This window comes from Numenius arquata, chromosome 5, assembly GCF_964106895.1.
Source record: "Numenius arquata chromosome 5, bNumArq3.hap1.1, whole genome shotgun sequence".
In the NCBI taxonomy this organism is placed as follows: Eukaryota; Metazoa; Chordata; class Aves; order Charadriiformes; family Scolopacidae; genus Numenius; species Numenius arquata.
Window position 1 is genome coordinate 61,542,433 of NC_133580.1, and position 27,197 is coordinate 61,569,629.

General features: G+C 39.8%; 1 protein-coding gene across 4 annotated transcripts in view; it reads right to left on the reverse strand.

The window, feature by feature from the left end:
• Nucleotides 1-27,197, reverse strand: part of PROM1 (prominin 1) — a 56,586-nt gene that overhangs the window by 13,857 nt on the left and 15,532 nt on the right. For 2 of the 4 annotated variants that reach the window (XM_074147353.1, XM_074147351.1), the window contains exons 2-11: nucleotides 25,624-25,682; nucleotides 20,414-20,619; nucleotides 14,031-14,151; nucleotides 11,093-11,156; nucleotides 8,056-8,145; nucleotides 6,509-6,726; nucleotides 6,026-6,100; nucleotides 4,926-4,989; nucleotides 2,981-3,140; nucleotides 782-934 (exon numbers count right to left, since the gene is read on the reverse strand). In XM_074147353.1, the coding sequence (XP_074003454.1) occupies nucleotides 782-934; nucleotides 2,981-3,140; nucleotides 4,926-4,989; nucleotides 6,026-6,100; nucleotides 6,509-6,726; nucleotides 8,056-8,145; nucleotides 11,093-11,156; nucleotides 14,031-14,151; nucleotides 20,414-20,619; nucleotides 25,624-25,682 (1,210 nt within the window). Of the gene's footprint in view, nucleotides 1-781; nucleotides 935-2,980; nucleotides 3,141-4,273; nucleotides 4,283-4,925; nucleotides 4,990-6,025; nucleotides 6,101-6,508; nucleotides 6,727-8,055; nucleotides 8,146-11,092; nucleotides 11,157-14,030; nucleotides 14,152-20,413; nucleotides 20,620-22,190; nucleotides 22,218-25,623; nucleotides 25,683-27,197 lie in introns of all 4 variants that reach the window. The other 2 variants (XM_074147350.1, XM_074147352.1) reach the window with 2 other exon arrangements.

Consider the following 27,197-nt stretch of genomic DNA (forward strand, 5'->3'; position numbering starts at 1 on the left):
TCAGGCAACAGTGAAGCCAACAGCAGATATAACAGAGAGATAAAAACTGATAGATGGCTAAAACACTTGCTTTCCAAATATTTCCTCTGAAATATCTTATACGTTTCAGTACGGTAAAGTCTTCAGCTAAAGTGCATCTAAAATGCCCACATTTACATTGGATGTGCAAAGTCTTTCAAGAGATAAGTTTAAGAGCACAAAGAGCACAAAAGCACACAATTTTCCTCTTTGAATTCAATTCTCCAGCCGTGTGCTACCAAAACAGTTTTGGGCAGACTTCGGACACAATTTTCTCTTACACCCAACAGAAATGACATTAAATCACTACTAGGAACTTCCAAGAACAACCCCAAACCTCCTGAAGTGTTCTGAGAAAGTCAACTTTTTCTTGACTCCTCGCATGGCTTTTTTTCCTTTTGAGCAAGTGCTCAAGTGTACTAAAAAGCTAAAAATTACCTTTATATTTTCAATTATCTGTTCCCAGTTTTTGCAATTTCCAAATGGGCTTACACAGAAATTCATTAGATACATCACTCGCCTTAAAAGAGTAGATTCAGAGGTTTTCTCCTTCAGCTATGATCCTCAATGAAAGAACAACCCAAAATCCCCAAGTCCCCCAGTGGATATACGTGAGGTTAATATTTATTTTTGGTCTATTTTTTTCAGCACACGTAGAGAGGTAACGAAACAAATTCTTTTCATACATATGACCTTCAAAATCATTAAAAACAGCCTTCTACAACTACCTTTATTTTATTTTTCACCAATAAGCGAAACTTACGCCATAAGAAAATTTCCTCCCGTGTTGGAGATGCAGCCTCTGGTTGTTGGAGAAGCATGTTTATCGTAACCACAGGTGCCACAGAGCAGTCCAAGATAGAAGAAGACCAGAATCAGGACCAGCACACAGCACAGAATAAGACAACCGAGCCACCTAAGGAATAAAAGCCGAAGTGCTTGGTTATTCACACACAAAGAACACCCTGGAGACCTGCAGGATACATCAGGCAAAACCGCGTTCCCAGCTGGCCCGCTCTTGGTTCTGTTTGAGCAACAAATGTTAGCCATGAAAAAACCGCTTTTCCTACATTAGCAGGTATTTTGGGCCAGAAGATAATCGCTGTTTGTTTATAGACAGCTGCTACTGAAGGGTTGGGGAACAAACATCACAAGAACAAGGTGTTCCCAACTCCAGTTACTGCAGGTGGACTGTACCGAAGCGTCAACGTGCGCCAAGCGGAGCAAACAATGACTCAGAGGAGGCAGAGGCTCAAACAGTCATTTATTCAAGAAGCAAGCAGAAATTTATGGATGTGGACTGGCCATTGGTCATGAAGTCGGTAATCGTTCTTACTGTAAGGCTTACTATTTTTGCACACAGTGTGTTAGCCTTGCAATTGTAAATAACTGTATTTAAAGCTACTAAAACCTAGGCTTTGTGTGTCTGTGCTGGAATGCTCTCAACGTATGGAGCAGTTAAAGGAACTTGATCAGGTGAAAGATCCTGGATAGGAATTGAACTTTCGTTTTTATTAATTAAATCGCATAACAGTTCTATCTGTCCACGTATTTGGAGCACATCCATTTATTCACACATTTTGTATCTCATTCTAGCCTTTCACCCTCTCCTCTTCCTTTTCCCTTTTGCCACTTCTACCAGCTTATATTTCTTAAGTTCCCTTTTCTCCTCCCTGTAGCTTTGTGGAGAGAAAGCAGGAACCAGAAAAAATCAGAGAAAGGATTATCATAATGAATATGCACAGCCAATAAAGAGAAAGAAAAACATTAATGCTGACAGTCACATTCATAAAAGAATACTTATTAAGAACTACAAATAACACGCCTGTAATTAAGAAAGGGATAGATGGAAAATAATTTGGACAACTACGGGCTTGTTGGTTTTATTTGTACTTCAAGTACTACTATGTCAGGTTTGATGAGAATGGGTATTTAAGTGCCATGTAGATAAGATATGTTTCTCCACTTTTTCAAATAGAAATACAAGATTAGCAGAGGTATACTGTAGCAGAATGAAGCAATATATTTATTTGGTTAAATGCAATCTGAGCTTCAAAGAAAATATGGATAAATTTGTCAAATTAAGGCTCACCACAAAAGCTGCCAGGTAAGGAATGGGCTAAAGGTGAGGTTATAAGTAAGGTTCTTAAAGTTCAGTCTTCTGCACACTTCTATTTAACGTTGCACAATAGCCACTAGCACACGTATTCTGTAGCAGTGAAACTGATTATGACCCAAAGACAGAAGCAATTATCGATACAGGATCAACTGTGAAGTGTCAAAATGCAGGGAGAACTTGATGAGCTTGAGGACTGAACTGACTAAAACTGCACAAAGCTAAACGGTATGAAATGAAAAGCTTTATGCTTAAGAAAAAAAAAAAAAAGATATTACTCAAATACAGGAGTCACACAGGTCTCAAATAGGAAGAATATGTTTTTCTCAAGGTACCCATGCATTCACAAGGACAAGTACTACCCCAGTAGGAGCAAGCATGGAGGTGCAAAGATTTACAAGGTGTGAAGCAGAATCTGTGCTACTCCTCCTCTGTGGGAGAAAGATAAAAAGGGATTGGCTTCAAGGCCTCTCTGGTCCTACGCTCTCGCAACTTACCTGCAACTCAACAAAAACAAGCCCTAAATAAGAAGTTGCCCTGGTGGTGTGAAACAATCCGCTCCTTTGTGCATTACATCTTCGACATCTACCTACGTCTGTCCTTCCTGCAACAGGCCTGAAGGCAGAGTAAGAACCGCCTCTTGCCCTGTGGTGGAACAGCACCCAGTTGTTGATTAACCACAGCTTTGGCTTTTACCAAATTGCCAGTAACAAAGAGTTGCCCCACAGCATCTTTGTTTCACTGCGTTCATCATTAAAAAGTTTAACTGACTTTACAGAACTTCAGAATATTACAAAGTGCTAACAACAGGCAGCACTTCACTCCCGCCTCATTTCCCGTACATACCTGTAGAAATCGTACTGCTCCACTAATGGAAAATAATCCTGAACGTATGCTTCACTCTGGGTAAGATAGATGGTCAAATCTGCTAAAATCTTCTGAACAGGGAGCGTTTTCGTGAAGGTAGTGATATTTGAACCAACGGATTCCAGCACGTTTTTGATATCTAAAAGAATAAACAAATTGTACCATTACAGATTCATAGAAGAAATTTACATTCCATGTATGCTTTATGAAACACTATTAAAAGCCATTTGCCACATGTAACGAGCAAGCCATGAAGAAAAGCGTGAAGAAGAGACAAGCAGGCAACAAAAACACTGAGCTTCAAAGTAACACAATGGCATTTTAAAATGCAGACTTTATTTTTAGCATTCGGTTTAACGATGAAAGATGTAGATGTTGAGCCAGAGTTCTCTCTTTCCTTTCGTTATAATGAATGTGTCACTTTTTTATCTAGCCAGCTTAAATCTTGCTTTTCATGCAGTATTGCAAATGGTAACACTGAGCAAGACAATTAGCCACTAAGTTTACGAAGGAGAAGATCAAAATCTATTTAAGCTCCGTCCCTTGGGAATACAACACTGTGAAAAAAATTAGACTGCCTATATCGAGAATCTATACTAGTTATTTTCAATCTTATTAAAAAAATTACTTAAATTCATTCCAATTAGTTAGCAACACTCTTGAAATAATGATCAATTAAGCTTTTTTTTCCCTCAAATTATGAATGAACATGCTACCCTATACGTACAGTTTAGATACACACTATCTAGATACACAAAGACATGATTAATTCACTTATTATATGTATTGTCTATTTGTAAAATGCAGTTTCTGTTTACTCTTCTCCTTCTTTCCACTTGGAACATACTTGGAACAGCAGGATGTAGAACCGTAGGTTGCTACTTGGTAGTAGGCAACACCTCCCTTTTCCTCAAACAACTGGACAAGTTTTTGGCTGTTTGTTTTGGTGTTTACTCTTCTAAATTCAACCAGGTGCCAAACTGGTAAAACTAGAATTTTTTTTTTCATTGGATTTGTAACTCAAACTCCATTTTTATAAAAACAAAACCCCAACAAGTTATAAATAGATAAATTAAGATGAGCTGTCTGTGTTTACACTTATCAGCAGATAGATACCGAATATGAGTAAATCTGCACTAGATTTCCTAATAAAAAGCATAACATCGGTTTTCGAAAACTGGCTCATTTTAGGCAAATTCACACAGTATACTATACTTGAATACATACTGTGTTTCATTTTGCCCAGAAAAAAAAAAAAAAAGAAAAACTTACAAGGAACAGCTGTTTATATATGCAGAACAGGTCCACAATGCAAGAACAAAAATTAAAACAGATTAGTATACATACAGTATTACTACATTTTATTCAAATGTCAAGTGTCCAGGTACTGTCAAAGAGTAACAGTTTAAAGCTCAAGTAACAAAACAATTAAGACAGACATTTACATTATCCTTAAGGCATATTTTTACCTCTCCTTCACTATCCACTACATTTGAATGCAGCATCAGGCAGGTTTTGGGTTTTTTTAACATCACACTCCAAATACATCACAGACACATCAGTCAAAGAAAATTAGCTTTTCAACCAAATAAAGATAAAGGATCAGCGTGCAGTTGAGATGCTAAGATTTCTCATTACTTGAGCAGTAAAAAGCCTAACAAATAAAACCACTCCAATAAAATACCATACGGTCTATTTTTAGATTTAATTTTGGGTCCTCATTAAGACAGTTGCTTTCTATGGTTTTTTTTTTTTTTTTGCGGTATCAAATTTAAAAGAAAAAAAAAAATAGGTTTGATATTTCCATTTTTAATGATCTTTAGCCCAGAAAATATATTATCAATAAAATAAAACAAAAACATCAGTAAGTGATGTAAAAATATAAACATTAAACAATCAAAGTGAAAAGACAGATTGTCCTCACCTGATAAAATGTTCCTGGTTTGATTCACCACTAAGTCTGGAGTATCATTAAATGCTGCATAACCCTAAGAATAAAAGTTGGAAAAACTATAGTAAGTTTCTCATTGCAAAATTTCTTGCTATTTTTTTCTGTTTATACAAGAAGTATAGACACACTAGAATGTATGTGGTAATGTTATGAAAAATACATTTTTATCACTGTACATTAGAAGAGGTCAAAGCAAAATAGGAACTCAAATATATTTCAGATTTGGTTTGCTCTCCAGGATATTTCTTGAAAAAAAAATAAAAAAAAAAATCTACACGTAAATACACATGCACCAGTCACAATCATCTCAAACTTTATAGTACTGTTGCCTGCCAGACCTACCTTATACAAAACTGAGAAGGCACGTATGAAGACTCACTCAGTGAAAGGAGTTACCACGTACCAAATACCTCCCCTCTTTGCAATTCTGTGCCTTCTCTAACATGAAACTCATGTTACAAGCAGCGAAATCCAACTGCCTCTGAAGACGCTGCAGTGCTTTTTCTAGTGAGAAGGGGAAAGGCAGGGTCTAAACCTGCCTTTTTTAAACTGCTCAAACTAAGACATTTTTTCCTAGGAGAAAATCATGATGTTTTGTGGACAGTCTTGCAAAAATACTAACAGTAATTACATTAAGTCCATTGCACCAGATTTAATATCAAATGCGCACATAAAGAATTCAGAATTTGAAAGACATACTTCAAAATAGCTGGAATTCAACACAACTAATTAGGCGAGTGGGGATTTTTTTCCCTTTAGTTTGAATCAAAAAATATAGAGCATGCGAGTAGATCCATGTTTCTACCTTTTTGTTTTTTAAGGATTGTTCTTTCAAGCAGACAATTAGCAATACATTTTTGATCTGTAGTATACTGGAGATATAAAGCACTACATTCATACTTTCAAGTATTAAATCTTGGCCAAACAATGAAATAATAAGGAGAGATATCCAGCATGAGGCTGCATACGGCGGGAACAAGAGAACTCTGCTTGAGAAAGCCAAGGGAAAACAAGAGAATCATAAGTAACCCAGTTTATTAATTAACAGTTTACAAGCCTGTCAAGAAACATACCTTTTGAACCAGACTAGAAAGGTCTATTTTAAGGACATCGTTGACCTTGGCAAGCTGTGAGCTCACTCCCGGCAACTAGGAAGCAAAAAACATTCTTGAGTCATATCAAAGTAGTAATCTTGCTAATTTACTGAATATTTCAAAGATAGGAGAGAGGGCAAAGAAACTAGAAAGACAATTTGTAGCAGTAGAATCTTTCTAGCACGCTCCTGAAACCTTTGCTGTACAAAAGCAAAGCTTAACCTCAGAGTTTTTTGGGGGGGCAGATTATTTCAGTGCCCAGAGCGGCACTTTAATGCAGCCGCTTGACACACACTTTATCCACTGCTACACAGAAGATGAAAACAGTGACTGGAATTACCCGGGAACACAGAATAAGGGAAGGTCACTTATCTCACAAGTGACAGCACACACCATCGCAGAGATACTACTGGGCTTATTCAAGGCAATCGCACTGTAAGAGTCTGCAAAATGTTCCCTTACCCCGCTAAAATTGGCATTGATGTTCAGTTGACTTAATGAATTCCTGATGATATTGCAAGTTGAGGCAGCCTGAGCCGCAGAGCATGCGGAATCATTGAGGGTGTTGCTCAGATGCGTTTTAACTTCTGTCAAGTTTGAATGAAGCCTCTCTGTTCCCTCCTGCAAAACCTCTACAGAGACGCTCACATTTTCCAGTGCTTCCTTTGTTTCTCTGATGGCTGCAAGGATGTAAAGTTGTTTGTTTTTTTTTTAAAAAAAAAGTAGTTAGAAACAAGTCTATAGATACAGATATGGGGAGAAAGTGCACAGGTGTAAATGCTATGATATTCTTAACAATACTGATTTTAACAACTGTGCCTCCCTCCCAGAAAAACCCTCTAACACAGAATATGTATTTATTGCACATAAAAAATCACTTGTTTGGAGGAAAACATAAGTGATGCCACTTATGTTTTCCTACAAACAAATGTATACGCTCAGGTTACTTTTATTGAGATTCTATCCACTTCCCCGACAACTTTTCTCACCCTTTCCCTTCCTCTCCTTACCCAGGGATTTCAGTAAAGAACTTTAACCCTTGGCCATTAGAAATGAAAAGAAAGCCCGCAAAACAGTATTTTGGGTATAACCCAACTCACAAAGTATGTGGCTGCAAGATGGAAGGGAAAGAGATCATGTTGCATCAGCAAACATTACAGAGTGTTCGACACTGTCTGGCTTGAGATTTCATCCCAATCACACCAAACCAAAAAACAACCACTGAACAGGTATTTAGTAGACAAAAAACCCACACAGATACAACTAAAAATACACTAGTTACAAAAATAAAGTGCACTTGACACAACACAAGGTTTTACTGTATTTTTTACCTTTGATAGCCCTTTCCACTTTGACTTCAAGACAAATAAGAGAAATAAAGCAAAAAAAAAAAAAGGACAATGATGACGAATGAATGAGAAAGAATTAATGGGTAAAAAAACCCAAGGTGACTCCAGCTCACCGATGCCTTTCCGTTTGCTTTATAAGCTGTATCTGATTCCTGAAAAAAACCCTTAAATGGAATAAATAATAAAAGGCGATTTTCTTTAAAGGGAGACAGAACTAAGCATGAGCGATGCTAAACTCAGAGACCCAAGAAACGATGGTTACCACTCTCATAACAGGCTTGGAAGCGTATAGGACAGGACCACTGAATGTTCATTCCCTGACCTGTTGAGGGCTAACCTGCAAAGCCCTATGGACAGCTCTTAAAGCAGTTCTCGTCGTCTTCCTAATATTCAATGGAAAGGGACAACCACCTGGAGCAGGGAATTTGGATTTCATCTCTCTTCAATGATTGGCACATAAATCTTTACTTAGTTTTTAAATAGATTTATAAACTCAAAATATCTGAAATCCTCAGTTTGAAAGCAACATCAAGGCACGTAGAAAAATGGCAAGGTTGAATCATCGTACTGCACAAAGCCATCCCAAGCTGTGCATTAGAAAGGTGATGCCTGTCTTACCATGGCAACAGAAGATTAATACAACAACTTGTACATCTTTACCTCCTGCCATTGTCAGAGCCGCATCAAGTGCAGGACGCACTTCTTTTCCCAGCTGTTCTTGAACTCTGCTTCCAAGCAATGGTCCAACATCTGTAGGAGGGAGAGACCAAAAAAACCATTACACACTAGTTCAATTTAAACTATCTCTTAGCATAGGTGCTGTCAGACCCTGACTTAACAAACTATACATATAGTATTAAAATTTCTCTAAGGCCTGACAGTTAGTACTTAATGACAGAAGATAACACAGGAACACAGTTCTCCTTTAGCAAGCTACAGGCCTATAAATGGAAGCAGTAAATCAAAATATGGCAGAGAACATTCACTAGCACTTGACCATACAGGTAAAGACACAACATTTCAACAAACTCCAAAACACACATTTCATTGTATTTAGTGCTGTTTTGGAAACAGATTTTTTCTTTTTTCCCCACAATCTATCCTAAAGAGGTCCAACATCTGGATGGGAATTTTGTGGCATACTCTCTCGCCACTCACTATGTTTCCATAGCGCAAGAGCAACAAGAAAATGAACTCTTTACCTTTCTCCTGTTCCTCATGCCTCCAGCAATGTCAAGGTCACCCACCAGACCTGCCAGCCGCCCCTGCTGAAATCCCTTAAGCGTGTTAAGCACGATGTCTGCCGGTCCCTGCCCTCCTCCCCGCCCCCATCCTGCCCCGCAGGACATTTAGCATGGATGCTTGCAGTACTGGCATCATGCCCACCCACCGCTACCCCCTCCACCAAACCCTCCTGCCTCTCCACCCACTAAGAGAGATGAAGCTTTGGTTCAGACAGACAGACAGAGGCCGAGCAGAGTTTGGTGAAGCATCTTCACGTAATACATCCTTTAGGTAGTTGATGGGTCCCCTCCATTTCCAGATCATAGAATGGTTAGAGTTGGAAGGGACCTTAAAGATCATCGAGCTCCAACCCCCCTGCCATGGGCAGGGACACCTCCCACTAGACCAGGTTGCTCAAAGCCCCATCCAGCCTGGCCTTGAACGCCTCCAGGGATGGGGCATCCACAGCTTCTCTGGGCAACCTGTTCCAGTGCCTCACCACCCTCACAGGAAGAATTTCTTTCTAGCATCTAATCTAAATCTCCCCTCTTTCAGTTTAAAACCATTATCCCATATCCTATCACTACATTCCCTGATAAAGAGTCCCTCCCCATCTCTCCTGATCACAATGAACAGCTTTTTGAGGGTTTTTTTTTTTTGCTCTTGATAAGGCAATAATACCGCACAGTACAGAAGCATCCATTACTGTCAGCATTGTCATGTCTGGCTTGGGATAGAAATTTTTATCAAGCAGAAAACGCTTTTCAGCGTCTCCTTAGGGCGGGCAAACTGAACTCATCTACATTTCTCTCGAGGTTTATGCTACTGTTGATTCCCTTAGAATGAAATCCTTTTGTCCCCAGGTGTCACACACTTAATTCTGGTATTTCAAGAAAATAAAAGCTATCTTTATTTATTGATGAGCACTCTCATCCCAGATCCAGCTAGGTTCCCAGTAACTAACATATTAAATTGGCACTGAGAACAAATAAATATTTAATTTGAGATTTTATTTGAAGCGCCTGGGAAGCAACAAGCTAGTACTTGAAATGCAGATGTCAATTCATTATTATTATTATTGACTTAAAGATGATACACACTTTTTTATACCAGAGTGTTCCTGCCTAGAATTAAGTAGGAAGGCTACTACTACTTTCGCAACCACATTCAATGAGCTTTAGTTACCTCATACAGCCAAGACACACTGACTCCAGGGTATGCCAAGCTGGCTGCATTGAAAATTACCTTTAAAATAGATTTTAAACCTAGACAGAAGCATAGATTCTGGGCACGATAAGCCAATTTGCGATAAGTGGCACGCTGCCACAGTTGCATAGTTTGATCCCAGCAACAATCTTATTTAAAATAAGTTTTAGAATCATAGAATGGTTACAGTTGGAAGGGACCTTAAAGATCGAGTTCCAATCCCCCTGCCATGGGCAGGGACACCTCCACTAGACCAGGTTGCTCAAAGTCCCATCCAACCTGGCCTTGAACACTTCCAGGGATGGGGCATCCACAACTTCCCTGGGCAACCTGTTCCAGTGCTTCACTACCCTCACAGTAAAGAATTTCCTCCTAATATCTAATCTAAATCTCCCCTCTTCCAATTTAAAACTATTACCCCTTGTCCTGTCACTACATTGCATTTTTTTGTATTTTGTATTTATGTATTTCACTTCAGTCTCAAATGCAGACCTGTACACATTTACTAACACCTGTTAACAGTGCATCTTGAGTTCTAATCTGCACTGAATGCAGTCAGCCCTTTCTATTATTATTATTATTAGTTTTGGAAAGTGATGCTTAAATTAAAAAAAAAAGAAAAACCAAAACCAGGGGGTTTGTTGCTTCTGTTTACTGAGAGCTTTAAAAGGTGACGCTTCCCACTGTAACTGTGCTGAAGGGGAAAGTGCAGCAGTTGTATTTCAAGTTTTATCTCCTGCTCTTCAACTGCTTGTTCTAAAATGGTAAATACCTTAAGCAGCTTTAGAAAGAAGATAAGCTTATACCTCAACTTCTAGCTGAGTAGGGGACAAAGGTACAGCAACAAAAATAAACAAATAGAGAGATCTTTTGCTCGCTGGAACCATCAAAACAGCTAGTAGCTCTGTTCCTTGACCTTTGGCTCCACCATTAATAACTGAGGAATAATATTCTAAAAAAGCATTAAGTATTAGTGGCTACTGAACTATAGAAAGGAAAATAAAATATTAGCCTGACTTATTGTATAAGCAATTTAATAAAAGATTTTTATTTCAAGGTATAATATACATTACAACTGCTCCGAGACATTTTATGTGAGGAGAATTTTAGGTTTTAGTCTCAATTACCACTAAGAACAGCACTTCTGCTTGAAAACCATATTCTTACAAATAAAATTTCACTTTGCATTATAAGCTATTTATATCATCCCATTGAAGTCTTTAAATACACATTGCTAACTCCCTTTAAATCAAAAAGTAGTACTTACTGTTTAGGTCAGAGAGTGCTTTATCTTTAGTTGTGTTGTACTGGCTCACCAAGTAGTCAATTTGCTGAAAAGATGATGATGAAAAAAACCTATTAAAATCACTGGAAAAAAGTAATGTTTTTAAATAATGAGACAAAGCGCCACTTTGAAACAATCAAAATATTTGTGCGAACCCCCAGAATCCTGACACTCTACTGTTTTCATTTAACTAAGTATTTTAAAACCTTGCTTGGCAGAACTGCACGTCATAAAAGATGTGTTTAATTGAGAAATCTGCTTAATTGGAACATCAGTGGGGTAAATGATTCAGCTTAAAAGTGTTAAGTAGCAGGAACTCTGGCCTTATGAAGGCTTCAAGCTGGTGAGGCCAATAAGGTTTTGCATGTTTTCAGCTCTGTTATTTGATTTTCTAGTGGCATTAATTCCTCCTTTATGGAGAGACACGTGGCCAAGTTGATGGGGTGGTAATTTGGAAGCAATTCACCAACCAGATGGGCTTGTATCTGGGCAGCTTCTCAGAGCTTCTCCTGCTGAAAGGGGCTGGCTGCCCCGTCTTAATGCAAAGGGTTTTCCTTACCCCCGGCAGGATCTGGCCCAGTCACAACTTGGGCTCTTCCAAGGCTCCGGAACGATAAGCAGCAGCAACTTAATTATCACCAGATCCTGGGTTTGGACAAAAGGCTACCAAAGAACCATCCCAAGTGGAAATCTTACTGTACTAAATTTGAAAAGACATTAAATAACCTCCATTGATTTCTGCATGTTTAAGATAACTCATTATGAATCCTACTCCAATTGAGTTAAAGTAAAGGTTAACACACTTGACAAATGGGGTTACAATTTTAAACGTGACTCAAATGTGTACCAAAGCCTATCTGACTTGCAATCTCAAACTTTCCATGGAATAAAGAAAAAATAACAGAAGAAAAACCACCCTCAAACCAACCTATCGATCATACAGCAGTGGACATAATTAAATGACACAGTATGAGGCAGACCTCCTTTTTCTAAAAAAGAGGGCAAAAATTGAGTTTCCTACCAAGAAGGATGTAGGTATATTTTTGTTTGTTTTGTCTTCCGAGGCTAACCTGAGGACAAAAATTTTGCAGGGCTAGAGGTTTTGCATTGTCTCCAGCAATGTCAGAGACAAAAGGCGATTCCATGGAAGTAATAGTGTTACCGCTCAGTACTCACAGTCTGCAAATCTTTTATGACACGACCTCTTAACATGTGACTTCTTTTTACAAATCCTCTTATGTGCTGTACACCTCATACTGATGAGTCAAGGACATCAATTAGGATTTCAGAGCCAATTAGTTGGGTTCTATGACTTTTTTAAGAAGCTGAAGTCCTTCTCCTATCCTTATAAAATTCTTACACATGTGTGTGGGCACATGATACCCATGTACCTTGTCTGTCAAAATGACTGAGAAGATATATCTGATAACTGCATCATCAAGTATCATCAAATCTAAAAAAAGAAAAATTAATAATCCTGCAAAGAAACTAAAAACCTACTTCCCAACTGAGACTTTGAGGGACCCCCGGCACAAATGTTCAAGTCCTGACACTTTTAAATTCAATAATTCAGGCGTTTTTATTAACTTTTTAGCTAGTGTCTATTTTTTTTCTTTATTAACATAGTTACTTCTACTTAATGGATTTTCTACCCTGACATTTCCAGCTGTCAGCACTCAGCGTGCTGCGAAGGGGAGTCCAGTGGTTTCTGATGCAACTGGATTACATCCTTCTGCGCCCTGCGTCAGCTCCAGGCCGACAAAGGCACTCTGTTTTAAGAGAGATTGTTGGCACGACCTCCACTTCCTGCCATAGACCTCCATCACCAGACTGTCAGCACACCATGGGCAAACAAATAATTGTACAGGGAACAACTCCGGATATGGAAACATTCAATGGCATCCTGTTCTCATACAGTTCTGCCAGCAGAAAAACAGCTCGTCGGTTATGGGAGCCCAGAGTTACTGTGACTGGGATGCCACCACACTCGTGGATCCCACATAATTGTATGAACTCCACCTATTTCTAATTTATCAGTCACGTGCAAGTAAAACAGGCAAATTAAATTAAATTAACTAAAAAGAGGGGTAGACATAGCACTTGGGGATACGGTTTAGTGATGGTTTTTGTCAGGGTTAGGTTGATGGTTGGACTAGATGATCTGAAAGGTCCCTTCCAACCAAGGCAGCTCTATGATTCTATGAAAATTAATGAAAGCCAAGATAATAGGACTGTTGGACTTTTTTTCCCCTCCTAATCCCTAAAGAACTGAAATTTGTACATGGGAAAGTTTGCAAGTCTTCCTTATTAGCATTTCTTTTTTTCTTTCAATGCAGAGGACTGCTTTTGGTACTTTAAGGGAAGTTTGAAAGTAGAAAGGAGAGAATGTTTTCTGTTCAGCGTGGCACAGTATGACACTGGTCTAAAGAAAAAACAGTCAAAAATACTTCTGGAAAAGAACTTATTGTAGTTCACTCCCAGAGCGCATACAAGTTAAGTTCAAAATACAAGGAAACAGGAAAGTGCAACAAGGAATCCAAGTCTTCATGTAATATCTTTTTTTTTTATAAGTATTCCTTCTAAAAATGTATTTTTTCCAAATGATTCACCTTCTCCTAGAGATCTACACTAGTTCAGTAGGAGGAAAAGGGCCTACAAGCATCATCGCAGCACACTCCCAGCTCAAAAGTTGGTCAAAGAATGCAGATCCATCAGGATAATTCCCAAACACCTACTGCTATGTGAAAATGTCTTACCTTGCATCACTTACTCTACTTCATGAGACTGACACACAAAGAATAAACAAAATACTCTAGGTGTGATTTATAACAAATAGAAAGAAACAGTTATTTTCTGCAATACCTCTTACTTACACCTCTTCCCTCCCACCCCCATTCCCCATAAACAAATAATTCTTTACCGCTGGAGTGTCGTTAAGGAAAACTTTCAGATCTTTAAAGTTACTGTTAACCAGTTTCTTTGCTCCTCGGACTTGGTTAGTTAAATGCTGGTTGGCAGCATATGCACAGAGCACTCCAACACTACAAAAAACACAGATAACAGATATTTCTTTATTACTGTAAATGCCCATTCTGACATAAAACAGAACCAAAAAACTACAGCAAAAAAAGTCAACGTTATCAAAATGAAGGTCTTCATAAATATACACTTTCTTTTTTTCTTACTACAAGTTCTCACATGCACCACGAGGCGGAGCAGAGAAATTAGCCATAAGGGCTGATATTGTACTACTAATTCAAAAAAAAGAAGGGAAAAGACTCAGAAGTCTTCAGACGTTATTAACATACAGCTACCTATCCATTTGCATTGATACTGCCAGAAAACGTATACAGCCTAGGTAAATTGTGTAAGACTCAGAAATGTTAGGCTCTTTTACAAGTATCATTAACCTTAACACAGCTACAAGCAAATGCTCATAAAATAACTGTAAAAAGCAATATTTTACATTTGAAAACTTCAGCAACATGTACTAATAATGGCCCAATTTATTTACATAATTGCATAGATCTTTTAAAAGCACAAGAATAGTCCTTATTAATGCTACAATAATATATAAGCATTTCCTGATAGTAAAATAAAAGGTGAAAAGTGAGCTAGTCTTGCAGTCAGCACTGCTGCTGATTATTTTCTATTTGATCATTCCCCTCTGTAAAACTCTAATTACAGCCTGGCAGATCTGCACAAACAGTAAGTAAAAAGGCAATTAAAAGTCTCATGGGAAGCTTCAAAATCTCTCTCATCATCCTTAGCTTGTTGTTTAGCTTAGATGTAAAATAGACTTAAACAGAAGGATGACTTTTTGGGTTTAAACATGTCGCATTCACAACAGCTTATCTTTCAGACAAGCAGCAGAAAAATCAAGAGTAGCCACCAGAGCTCAAAGGCACGCTGACTACAAACCCACCGGATGGGTTAAGCACTAACTTTCCGCAGATTTAACAGGTACAGTCAGCACAGATCCACCCAACACAGACACGACACGTCCCCAAAGGGCAAACACTGCCCAGAGGCCGCAGTCAAGTCCGCTACAGGGAATTCCTGGATGGCACGTGGATGGCAAGTAAAATTCTTGCTCCAAAGAATGTATTTTCAGAGGAAGCCATAATCCAGTCACATAAATGAGAAATGAGACAGTGGAGAGCAAACAGATACCTAAAATAACAAGATTTCCATATCCTGGCCAGCGTACCCTGGCAAGACAGGAGCAAACACCCTGATGATGCTCATCTCTTCTTATCAGTGATCCAAAACCAAACCTTCAGCTTTATTTTGCTTTTCCTGTTTTAACTTTCCCAAACAAAGTAAAGGCTTGTTCTCCCAGTAAAACTGGTCTCAAGTACAAGGATTTTTGCTGCTCTGACAAATACCCTCAGTGGGAAAATTCCGATTTCAGAGAATGATACAGGGAAAGATGGCAAGACTATGCACCACAGGTGCTGATGTGTTAGGATTCCTTCACTAACATTTTTCTCAATATCAAAAAAAAAAATCGGAACAGGATGGCAGAATTTGACATAAAGAGGTTGCTTCTCTACCCAAAGTTTCACAGCTATGTCTTGAGAACTGGCTATTAACTACCTTCCCAGTAGTCACTAATGAACAAAGGGACACCAACATTTATCTTACTACTTATTTAACTAACAGCAAATGCCATAGTCTTATTTCCACTATGACCAACACTCAAGCAGCCATTAACATCAGCTACCACTCATGGAACGAGAACTCAGAACGCATAAAATGCCAAGAAACTGAGTAACTTTCAGCATAAGCAGAAGCAAGTAGTTTTCAGCAGTTTCACACGCAATATATTATTTCTTTTCACTCTACAGTGATGGTAATTGCTTTTAAAGCTTTTTCTTTTTTTTAATCAGAAGACAAGCTATCTCACGCTACCAGGAAAAGTAAACATTTGTACATCACTGAGGTTCGGAGTTTATAACAACATCCTTGTTCTTTGAACAGCCATCATTTTTATGCCCTTTCCATGTTATGCTCACAGAGCAGAAAGGTCAACTGGAAGCTAACAAAACAGTACTTCTGCAAGACTTGAGCACAATCATTTTTCTCTTCAGTCTCCTAAATGGAAGGAGTGGGAGGAAACAAGATAGCGGAGATGCTTTAAGCAGACAAGGCACTCGGAACAACTGCGACTACACTCTGAATGTAACTAAACAAATACCCAGCGTAAGTGAGGAAAAATCTATTTATTGCATAACTGAGCCTTGAGTCAACATTCAATAAGCAGCTACAAGGAGAGAGGCATAAAGCACGAATGAAAAGGACAAGCCTTTTCTGTAACAGATTAGAGAACTGTTTAAACGGTCTCTTCGGGAGACACATATTCCACACTCAATTTCTTGTCAGGTTTCACAGGCTGATATAAATGTTACTAATCAAATTGCAAGCTTTTCCTTCAGCTGAGCTTGCAAAAAATTTCAAGTCACAGAACAGAAACTCTGAACAGATTCACATACTGGGGAAACGCCGCCTTCCTCACTACTAGCTAATGAATTTAAGAAAATAATGGGCTAGAAATTTCTGTACCAACTTTTTCACCAATTCTTGCAGATAATGTTGGTTCCCAGGCTCTGAACAAGAAGCATTACCAACCTCACAAAGCCAAGAGGGCTTCTACGAAGGCTGCATGAGGTACTTGCCAAGATACCAAGTACCATTCCCTTCCTCCAGACTTGAATTTCTTCAGCTTCATACAGAACAACCCAAGTTCCTTCTTGAAGCTGTAGATAACACAAACTCTCTTGGAAGAACAGAAAACTGACTACGTATTTTTCTATCTAATAGCCAGGACACTTTCTATTACCAGTATTACATTTGGAATTGCAATGTATGCTTTCTTAAAAATCCAGTGTCTCTTCCTTGTCTTTATGATGTCGAGGAATTAATGAAATTGCATTTCTTTCACAGAGAAAACGTGTGTTTGCCTAACCTTGCAGATGAGTAGGAAATAAAATGAAATAGCAGCTCTATGTCCCTGAACTCTCAGTTAACCTTTGAAGAAAAGCACATTGTTGTTTTAATGATAAATTTGGAATATCAAACCTACTCAGCTACCTATTGGACCGATTATTTTTACACCCTTACTTTGTATGACAACAGTCTTGTATAAAACCTGTGAATTACCGAAATACTACATGTATTTCTCACTCAATCTACCAGAAGAAACATATCAAACACAAAAATGCATCTACTGGAAATGACACACTCAAGGCTTATTCATTTTAAGATAAACAATTTTGTATGTAATCACAAGGCTTCTGACTCGCTGCTTCTATCTCTCCTGGAGGAAAGCAGACTTCCCACATACGCCTGCCTCATCTTCAGAGAGCACACGTAGGTTAGGTAAAATTTCTTTTTTAATAAAAAAACCTGTCATCTTTGTGTTTCATTTACATATTATTCCAGTAAACTTCACCCTAATTACTAGAGCACTGTATCAGTGGAAAAGTGAGAAGAAATTATGTCCCTCACGAGTAAAATCTACTAGCTGTAATCTAAAGTCTGCATTACCAGCATACACATGTCAGTGTGAACTTGCGTGCTGACACACAGAAAAGCCACCCCCTTGTTACTGGAGTTTTCAAGAGTTGTCACCTATATGTACACATAATCTACCGCAAGCTCTGTGTTCCACGTCTTTCCCCTACTAATACTCTACCATGCCTGTGACCTGTCTTTCCCAGCCAAGGAAAGGTAGCTTAGACCTGTTTAAGTCCATACCAAGGACTGAAAAAATTAATTAATTAATTAATTAAAAATTAGTCATGTTTCCTGCTTGTTAAAGTTCTGATCCATTGACTGAGAGAATCCCAGAACAGCTGGTACTGCAAGAGAGATGGAGAGAAGATGCAGAACATACACTTAGATGGTATCTCCTGAAGAAGTCTACACCCTGGAAATCCTTCCCGTTCCCTCCACACACAGATTCTGCTGGAGGGCCTTTAAGGCAAAGCTCCACAGGCAGAGATGTGTGTTCAGGGTACTCTGATGGCTGTATGCCTTGCTAAACGCATCTTCTGAAGCGGCACAGCACTTGGTGAAGGAGTCTATGGCATTCCAGTCACCTGGAAAAGGGTTTGGAAGACCTATACTCCCAAGGGATGCCCCCAGTGCTGCGTGAATTTCAAACTATACCCAAAAAATGGGAGGGCCCACCTTAGCGATTTCACGGCACGTCTTGATGTAACCCTGTACCAGCAGAGATCATTCAAGTTTTTGCACTTTTGGCTCTGTCTGCAAGTAGCCATTAAGAATTTTACTTGCATAAGGCCTAAACTCTTTTGGTTATTGTCACAGCTTATGTATGCAGCTGTGGCACTTGAGATGTGTGGGTTTGGGAAGAACCTCTACAGATACACCTTCCACCTAAGATGAAGTTGCATGGTAACTTGGGGGGAAAAGTAGAGAATAAAACCACAAGGAGACTTAGTCCGAGCACAGTGTAAGAAACAGTTGTGAGTAAATCTCAGGCTTTCTCTGTTTTTTTTTTTGTTGTTGAGGCAATACCAATTGGGCTACCAATAAGACCATACTTCTGTGTTTCAGCATAGCAGCAAACAAGCTGACGTGGGCTTAAACAGATCCAGGCATGGCATCCTGTCTTCCCTGGTGAAAGACGATTCAGGAAGGGCAGCAAAATCCTGCTTGTACGGAGGCGTTCTGGAGACCTGAGCACTGCGTCAGGCAGGGGTCAGCAGCATTAGCCCTGTAAAGTCCTGTCTTGCCTTGCGCAGCACCCGCAGCATTAGAGACTGAGCCGGGGAGTCGTATGAGATTATCTCCACCTATGGAAACCTGCAAACAGAGCTCAGGCCGATTCCTTCCTTAGGGCAAGCATCTGATACTCCTGAGGTCTTATACAAAAGGGGAAAAAAAAAAAAAAAAAAAAAAAAAAAAAAGATAAATCAAAGAGGCGGTTTCCCTAGTCCTGGAAAGCATGTTACTAGGGATCACTGATCTCCCAGACGTGACCTGGGAAGAAGCATTTGCCAATGCTGGGTACGCTTAATGCCACGAGAATAGCTGGCAGCAAAGGCACAAGTTAAAGAGACCAACAAGGGGGACGATCTCCTCATTCCTCTGCTGACAGGCAACATTCCTCAGCCATTATAACCAGAACGTAGCACCCTGCAACGCAGTGTAAAGAGAGCTGGCATGCTCTGTGAGCTACCTTCAGTTTTGGCATGCTGAGAGGTAATTTAATAACTTTTTTTCTTTGAGGCACCACTGTACTCTGAAGAACTTTTGTCCTGTCAGCACGGCAGGGATGCACCTATCACCTACAATACCATTCAGCTTTCCGGCCTTCAGAATACTTAAGTGTCATGTTTGTTAGTGATGCCTGGGAGAAAAGAGCGTGCTCCCATACCTGATACCAGCGTGCTGTCCATTTGAGCAAAGGCAAGGTCTCAGTTTGTTGTGACAAACAGTAGTAAAAGAAAAAAATTTCTAGATTACCGTGAAGTGACAAAGTAAATCCCCCTTGACTGAACACAAAGTATAAATTTATTTTTTTTATTAAACATAACCACAAAATAAGGACAGTAGGCAGGTGAAAATATGAAGAAGTTGAAGGAAAATAAAAAACCTGAAAGCAAACAGTGTATTTTGAAAGCATCTACAGGGAAAAGAGAAGTCTGGATTGTGGTCCCTCATCGCCCTTTACACACCCGGCACAGACCAGGAGAATGCTGCTAACACTAACAGAGCTAAAACGTCTCCAAACTCCAGGATTATACAGTGAGTGCATGCATGGTTTAAACAACCCAGTGCCCATGAGAAAACCCATTATTTTGAACTAATAAGAAAACATGGAGGACAGCAAATACCGAAGAGGGTCATACAATGGGTTTTCTCACCACTTCTATGCTACCAAGAGCTAAGCAGTATGTTGTACCTCAAGTTCTGTATAGCCGGTAATTGAACATAGGACACAGTTATCGTATGTTTCTAAGTTCAATGTAACATTCTGCAATTGCCATTTCGAGACTGGCAAAAACTTCATTTGCCAAATTCGAGCTTAATTTTTTTTTTTTTTTTTTTGTTTCACACCTACATTCTTCTCAAGTGAGTACATAATGACCTGTGGATAGCAACGGTAGCAGCATTTTTATAATGCAGTCAAATTTTCTTTAATAAGCAATAACAGCAGTCTAATAAAATCATTTCTGCACCTGTAGGCTAACACAGTAACATTATTTGTCTTATGACACCGCAAAATTAGCGCTATACCAAGCTTCATATTGTTCTCTTTATTACACTTGCCTTATTATTAAAGAAGCAACAAAAAGAAATGTTGCAAAACAGCTCCTCTGACAGTCAGCATTTTTCTTCTGTCTTTGATGCATTTCCCCACCACAGTTGTCACAGCAACGACACATACAGAAGCAAAGTCCCACAAGAGGCAGTAACAAAATAAATAGCAATCCCAAGGCTGCGGAGACTATAAAACCGATTTCATAGTAGATGGCCTGTAATTCAGACAAAAATAGTGGTAATAGCAGATATCACACAGTAACTGCAATCAATATAGAGCAAATAATTAAAAAGCAAACTACAGACTAAACCATCTACTAAGTTACCGAGGTTACGGACTTGGTGTATTTTGTCAATAATTGACAACTTTTCTAACAAAAAGATACATAACATTGTAGATAGTGACAGCTAATAGTTATTTAGCTAGAATATTAACTAGGCAAACTACAGGAGTGAGTGCCAAGAGAGAAATACGCTCACAAGAAACGAATGTTATATTCGTTATATATAGAGAGAGAGGTTATAAATATATATTGAAATTTCAATATATATTGAAATAGGTTATAAATGAACACATTTGATTTCCTGGACCACGTATTTACTGTTCCTCACATCTGTTTCCAAAAAGGCTCCCCAAATGCCAGCAAGGCTGACTAGATCAACACTTTAGGAGGGAGGGAAGGAGGGAGGGAGGCTTGGCTTGTTCTCCTTTTTAATCAATTGTGAGTGTAAAGATCTGTATGAACCGCAAAGGGAAGTACTTTGCTGGATGATCGATTGCCAAAGGCAGAGGTTTCTCCAAACTGCTGAAGTAAAAACTGCTTAGGGACCCAACAACGCGAAGGAGCGGAATTTCAAGCTCCCTCAGGTAAAGACATTTATTCTGCTGCTAAACAGCAAAGCAGCAGCAACTAAAAGGACGCCTTCGAAAGCTGGAAGGAGTGAAAGGGAACGATGCAACGCAATACCCTGGGCTAGCTGTAACGCTGGAAGCGGTGCCAGCGCCCCAGGGACCCTGCACAGCTCCACACAAGGGGATGTGGCTTCCAGGGGACGAGCTGCGAGCTGGCCACCCTGTTTGCCCTCGCCTGCCGACACAAGCCAACGCGTCCCGACGCGGATGGGGCAGGTGTGGGCAGCCAGAGGTAGACAGCACGGTGAGGCCATGCCCCGGTGGTCTTTCCTCCCTGAAAAATCTCTTCTCTCCTTTCCCTTCCCAATTTTAGGAGAGCTAATTCTCACGCTAGTGCTCTGAGTCCTCTTCTGTTTTACTAATCCGCCAGCACCAGGGCGACTTGGCAGTAAAAGGAGGAAATTGAGGCCCGTGTATTGTCCTGCAAAACAAGTTACAACTTCTCACAAGCTATCAATCATGCTCCAGTTCCAGCTTTGCTGATGCCCTTCCTCACAATCCCTAATCACCAGCTGATCCAAATACAGCAACCATCACCCATTAACAGAGTTGCAAACTTCTGACCTAATTACCAATTCCAGGATGAAGCCTATTTTATTATTATTAGCCGCTGGTTAAAAGCTGTTATCCCTCCTGAAAAACACAAACTAGGTGCCTGCAAGAAGAACTTGGCTAGAATTTGCAAAAGAATTACCGTTTTGTAGTGAGCTGAACACTTCAGAAATTATTTGATAACATAAATTTTAAAATAGGTTAGATGGAAAAACACATTTTAAATAACATGAAAAATAGTTATGCATGTTTTAATAGAAGTAGTGCATACAGACACGGTTAGTTGCTTTTCAAAGCTGTACATCTACCATAAGACATTACCTGAAGAGTCAGGACAACATTTTCTGGCTGTGGAAGTCAAAACAAATGGAGAATGTGTATAACGCACAGGCAGCATGCACAAAAACAAATCACGTGAATAATGAATAATTAACCATGACCAAAACAAATAACAACACAGAAACAATAATAAAAAGCAACTAAAGTAAAACAATGCATAGAAGCAACATTAAATAATTATGGAAAATTATTTACAGTAAAATACATAGAAGATAATTTCTGGTTTCCTTGGTAAATGAGAGGAATTTAGGATTTGTCCAACAAATATTTCCATCTTGAAACAACAACAGATCAGTTATTTCTACACTGAGCATCTGTTTCATTTAATTCCTAACACATCTCACTGATTAGAAGGCCAGGGATTGCATTACTTTGTGGTTTAGCGATTTATTCACAAATTCCACCTGTCATAACTGACCTATGATATTCCTAACTAACTTTTTCAATGCTAATTTTATTTTGGCATAAAAGCAGCAGTTTTAGTAGCAGTTCTGGGACCTTAACACACTACACAGAAAATTCACCCTCACTTTAATATGTAGAGGTTTATTTTAAATTATTCAAAAGTAAAAAAGAAAAGGCATTCAAGAAAGACTGAAGATGTCTATTTATCAGGTTCTTAACTGATTTCTTATCTATATTTTCAGAAAAAACCCTAAATATTCAATGACAGGATTTTCAGAAGAACCCGATTTCCCCTTTGTTTCCACAGTGGAAATAGTATTTCTTGTATTTAGAATCATAGAATGGTTCAGGTTGGAAGGGATCTTAAAGACCATCGAGTTCCAACCCCCCTGCCATGGGCAGGGACACCTCCACCAGACCAGGTTGCTCAAAGCCCCATCCAGCCTGGCCTTGAACACCTCCAGGGATGGGGCATCCACAGCTTCTCTGGGCAACCTGTTCCAGTGTCTCACCACCCTCACACTAAAGAATTTCTTTCTAATATCTAATCTAAATCTCCCCTCTTTCAGTTTAAAACCATTAGCCCTTGTCCTACTGCTACACTCCCTGATAAAAAGTCCCTCCCCATCTCTCCTGTAGGCCCCCTTTATCCCTGTATGACAAGTTCGCAGCTGGTAACGCCTTCCCCTTCCTCGTAAGTAGAAAAGAAAAGGGAAGTGGACAAGCTAAAGACAGCAAGATCCTTCAACCCAAAGTCTGACGTGTGAGAATCAGAAATGTTCTTAAGTTTTAGGAACTTTTTTTTTTTAAGCACCACGCACATCTTTATGAAACTTCTACTGTACAATGTGCTTAAAAAGTTCAAAATCATATTTGGAACTATACTTCCAATGGAAGGAAAACAAATGCTTACCCTCCCTTAAAAATCTGGTACCAAGTACGATTTTTAATGTTTTAAGCAAGCCCATCTCCCAGCAGAAGTAAAGCAGCGAGCTGGCTCCCCCTGAGCAGGGACGGCAGCCGTGCTCAGCCGCTGGGCTGGCCCGGCAGATTGCTGTCCCTGACAGGGGACAGGGACGATGTCGATGGTTAGAGTCCAACTGGGAACACAGGGACACACGGCACAGAAGCCGGAAGGGCCTCCTGGGTCACTAACACATTCTACAAATAGGTTTTAAAAAAAAAGTTAATAAAAAAGATAGAGAGAAACAACAGTAGAAATTTAACAGGATAAATATCAGAACCAAATTTCCTGTTCTCGCTACTGAAGGAGTGTTCCCAACGCTTGGTGAACTACTAAGTCTTACATGGATGTACACGTGGCCCATTTCTGCCCCTTCGCTTCTGTGATAGCACCTTCTTTTGCCCATTTAGCAGTTTTTTCTTCCTGGTCTTTTCTCTCCACACATACTTATAAGAAGTAATCAATTACCAATTATTTTGCTAAGCTAAGCAAACTCTTCCAGTCTCCTCTGAAGACCTGTGTGTTTCCCAGATCATCCTCATGCTCACTTGCTGCACCCATCCTACTCCGAGTGCATTCTCCCTGAATCTGAGCGATCCACAGGCAACATTTCTAACTACTTACCTGCACCCTTCAGTGACATTCGCACTTCCCTGACCCCACTGGAAACTCCTCCAGGGCACATCTACAGCCACGCTGGCCTCTTCACAGCTACCTCTCTCATTGATGCTTCTGTCTTCTGAGGGACTCTCTACTTATCTGGACAGATTTTCCTTTCCCAGATTTGTTTTAAATGTTTACATTGTATTCAGGTCAAAATAAGGACTTATAAATGGCCTATATCTGTGTTACTTCCTAAGCACACCTAATATTGTATTTGCCACCCTATAACCAAACCGTATCTTAACAAGTGTCTCCACTACGCAGCTGTCATCAGTCTCAAATTTCTCATGACTTGCATAGCAGTTACTAAATACTCACATTTCTGCATACCACCCATGGTCTAATGGTTTTGTTCCAAAACCTCTGCCAACCAATTCCACCCTAGGCTCCTCCCTGGGTGTGCAGGCACAATCTGTGATGCACCACTCTCTGGGAGCCCCACCAGGCACATGGGATCGGTACGTGTCGCTTGACGCACCACAACGGCAATACTCACACACTGGGATGCCCTGCAGAGGTTATCAAGCTACCGGAGCAATAGCTTCGTTCAGGAACTCATGGAAGCACAAGGCTTTCCCCCTTCACATCTCAAGATCATTCAGGTCATCCTGACTGAAGGCAATAGCTCAGCGCCTGTTTGCCAAGTTCCATACTCATCTTCCTGACAGGTACACCACACGGCAGGGACTACCAGCAAGTGGCTCACATGAAGTAACACGTCCATTGTGTGGGCCTGGTTAAGGTTCCTACCGCACTCAACCTGTGACATTGCCTCAAAGATGGGGTACTGTCCCTGAGAACAGCCTAAAATAAGACCCACTCTACATTCTATCCTCTCTTGCTACCAAGTACCCCGCGGATTTCAGGATAATCAGCAACCTAAAGAGAGAATGGAAAATACCCTTGACGTGATCAGCACACTACGTAAATTAAAATGTACTTTATAATCAGGCTGTGGAAACTTCATTTTACAAAGGCACCAGACCAAGCACATAAATTCAGCTTTTTGAGGACAATAGCTAAAGTTAACATGAGCTGAGCACTAATGGTTCTAAGTGTTTTTAAATAAAAGCGGTATTTTTAAATACAAAGAGCCTTCAATCTTTGTGCAACAGACACCACAATCACATTACAGCTGGAATTGATAAGTGAGCCTTAACTATATGTAGCTTCTTTACAGTGACTTATGAAATTTTCTTTGTAATATTTTTTGAAAGGTTTTGGTCCCAAATTTTGCATGAAACCATCATACACATCATTCACAAATTTCATTCTTGCATCCTGTTGTTAAGCTTTAAAATCCTATTTCCTATTTTAGAAAGAAAACTGAATTTCAAAGTCATTGTTTTCAATACTTTATGCAGATACACATAGACAATTTACCTTTTGATAATCTCCCTGTGTATTTCCAAACTTCTGCTGTGCTAGTTTTCTGATGAGATCTGAAAATAAGCAAGAATATTCCAGAGTTTTAAACAACATAAATAATAAAAACGGGAGGGGTAAGAAGATGGTATGAATTCTACTGTTAGGTAGGCAAGTTGAAATTAAGAACAGACATCATCAGGACAGGCAATCGCGTAAGTGCTTCCATAAAGCTGTCTAGTAACAACATTTTTAATCAACTGTGTATTTTATGAGCTCACAGGAAGATACCCAGGTTATCTATCATTTAATCAATATCCGCTGAAATATAGTGAAGGTTTTCCCGAGGTCACCCTCTGTACCACAGCATCATTATTAAAAGCAAATCCCAAACTTATCAATTACTTGGACGAAGTTCAGGTATCAGCTTTGCTTCATGTTTACGACAAGTACAAACACGGATGTGTGTGTAAATATATAGAAACACACATATACAGAATCAGGTAGATAATGTGCAAAATAAGCATGTTAACGATGACTTCTTGATTGGATGGTACAAGGAAGGTGGTCCTTATTCTTGCCAACATTATCCCAATCTTCTTTTTTTTGGTCCCTGGACCAACAGACTTTGGTATGAGAGTATGCAATGCCACCAAAACAAAACAGAAAGCCTAATACATGCCAACTTACTGTGTGTGCAGCTCCAGCACACTAATTTCTAACAATATAGACAAAATATAGCAACCACCAAAAAAAGAAAGTAGGAATTTAACACAAATAGTGCAGCTTAACATTACAAATATCATTTCACCACACCAGTTTCTTTCAGTAAACACCAGGAGCTGCAATGAATGGACCTACCATCCTTATGGAGGTTTTGCCAACCCTGTGGGAACTCTGCTGGGAACTGTGGCCCCTGGCCATTTCAGTGACCCCCTGCCCTTGAAGAGGGGCACCTCAAGCTCTGCAGACCCTCTGCCTCAGACGGACATCAGTGGCTCTGGGTATGCTCCATGCCAGGTTGTGTAAAAGCAGCAGCGTCTGGATGTTTGGGAGAAATGACTGACCAAACTTTTGGTCTCCTCTGACGAAGGGGAAACACATTAGGAAGGAGCACTCTGCCCCACATGTTCATACAGAGCTGCACTTCATGGTACTACTGCCCCATCATTAGTCTCCCCATCTGCAACTAAACATACTTGAGAAAAACCTCCAGCAAGTTACCTATCCTGTGGATCAATAAAAGATCTGTAGGTTCAAGCCTGACCGTTCACCTCCCCAAAAAATCCAAGCCCCCTCAGAATTTATCCCAGGGGCTGGGATCTTACTCCTCTCTAATCCTGCATGTAGCTCAGGAGAAGAAACTCCTAAGCTAACAGCACCCATAGTCCTCCCTCCCCAACACCCTGCAGAAGGAGCATGGACCCGGCTGATGTGCAAGCTGAAGAGATCACAGAATGATATGGGGTTGGAAGGGACCTCTGGAGATCATCTAGTCCAAAGCCCCTACCAGAGCAGGTCTACCTAGAGCAGGTTACATAGGAACATGTCCACGTGGGTTTTGAAAGTCTCCAGAGATGGAGACTCCACCA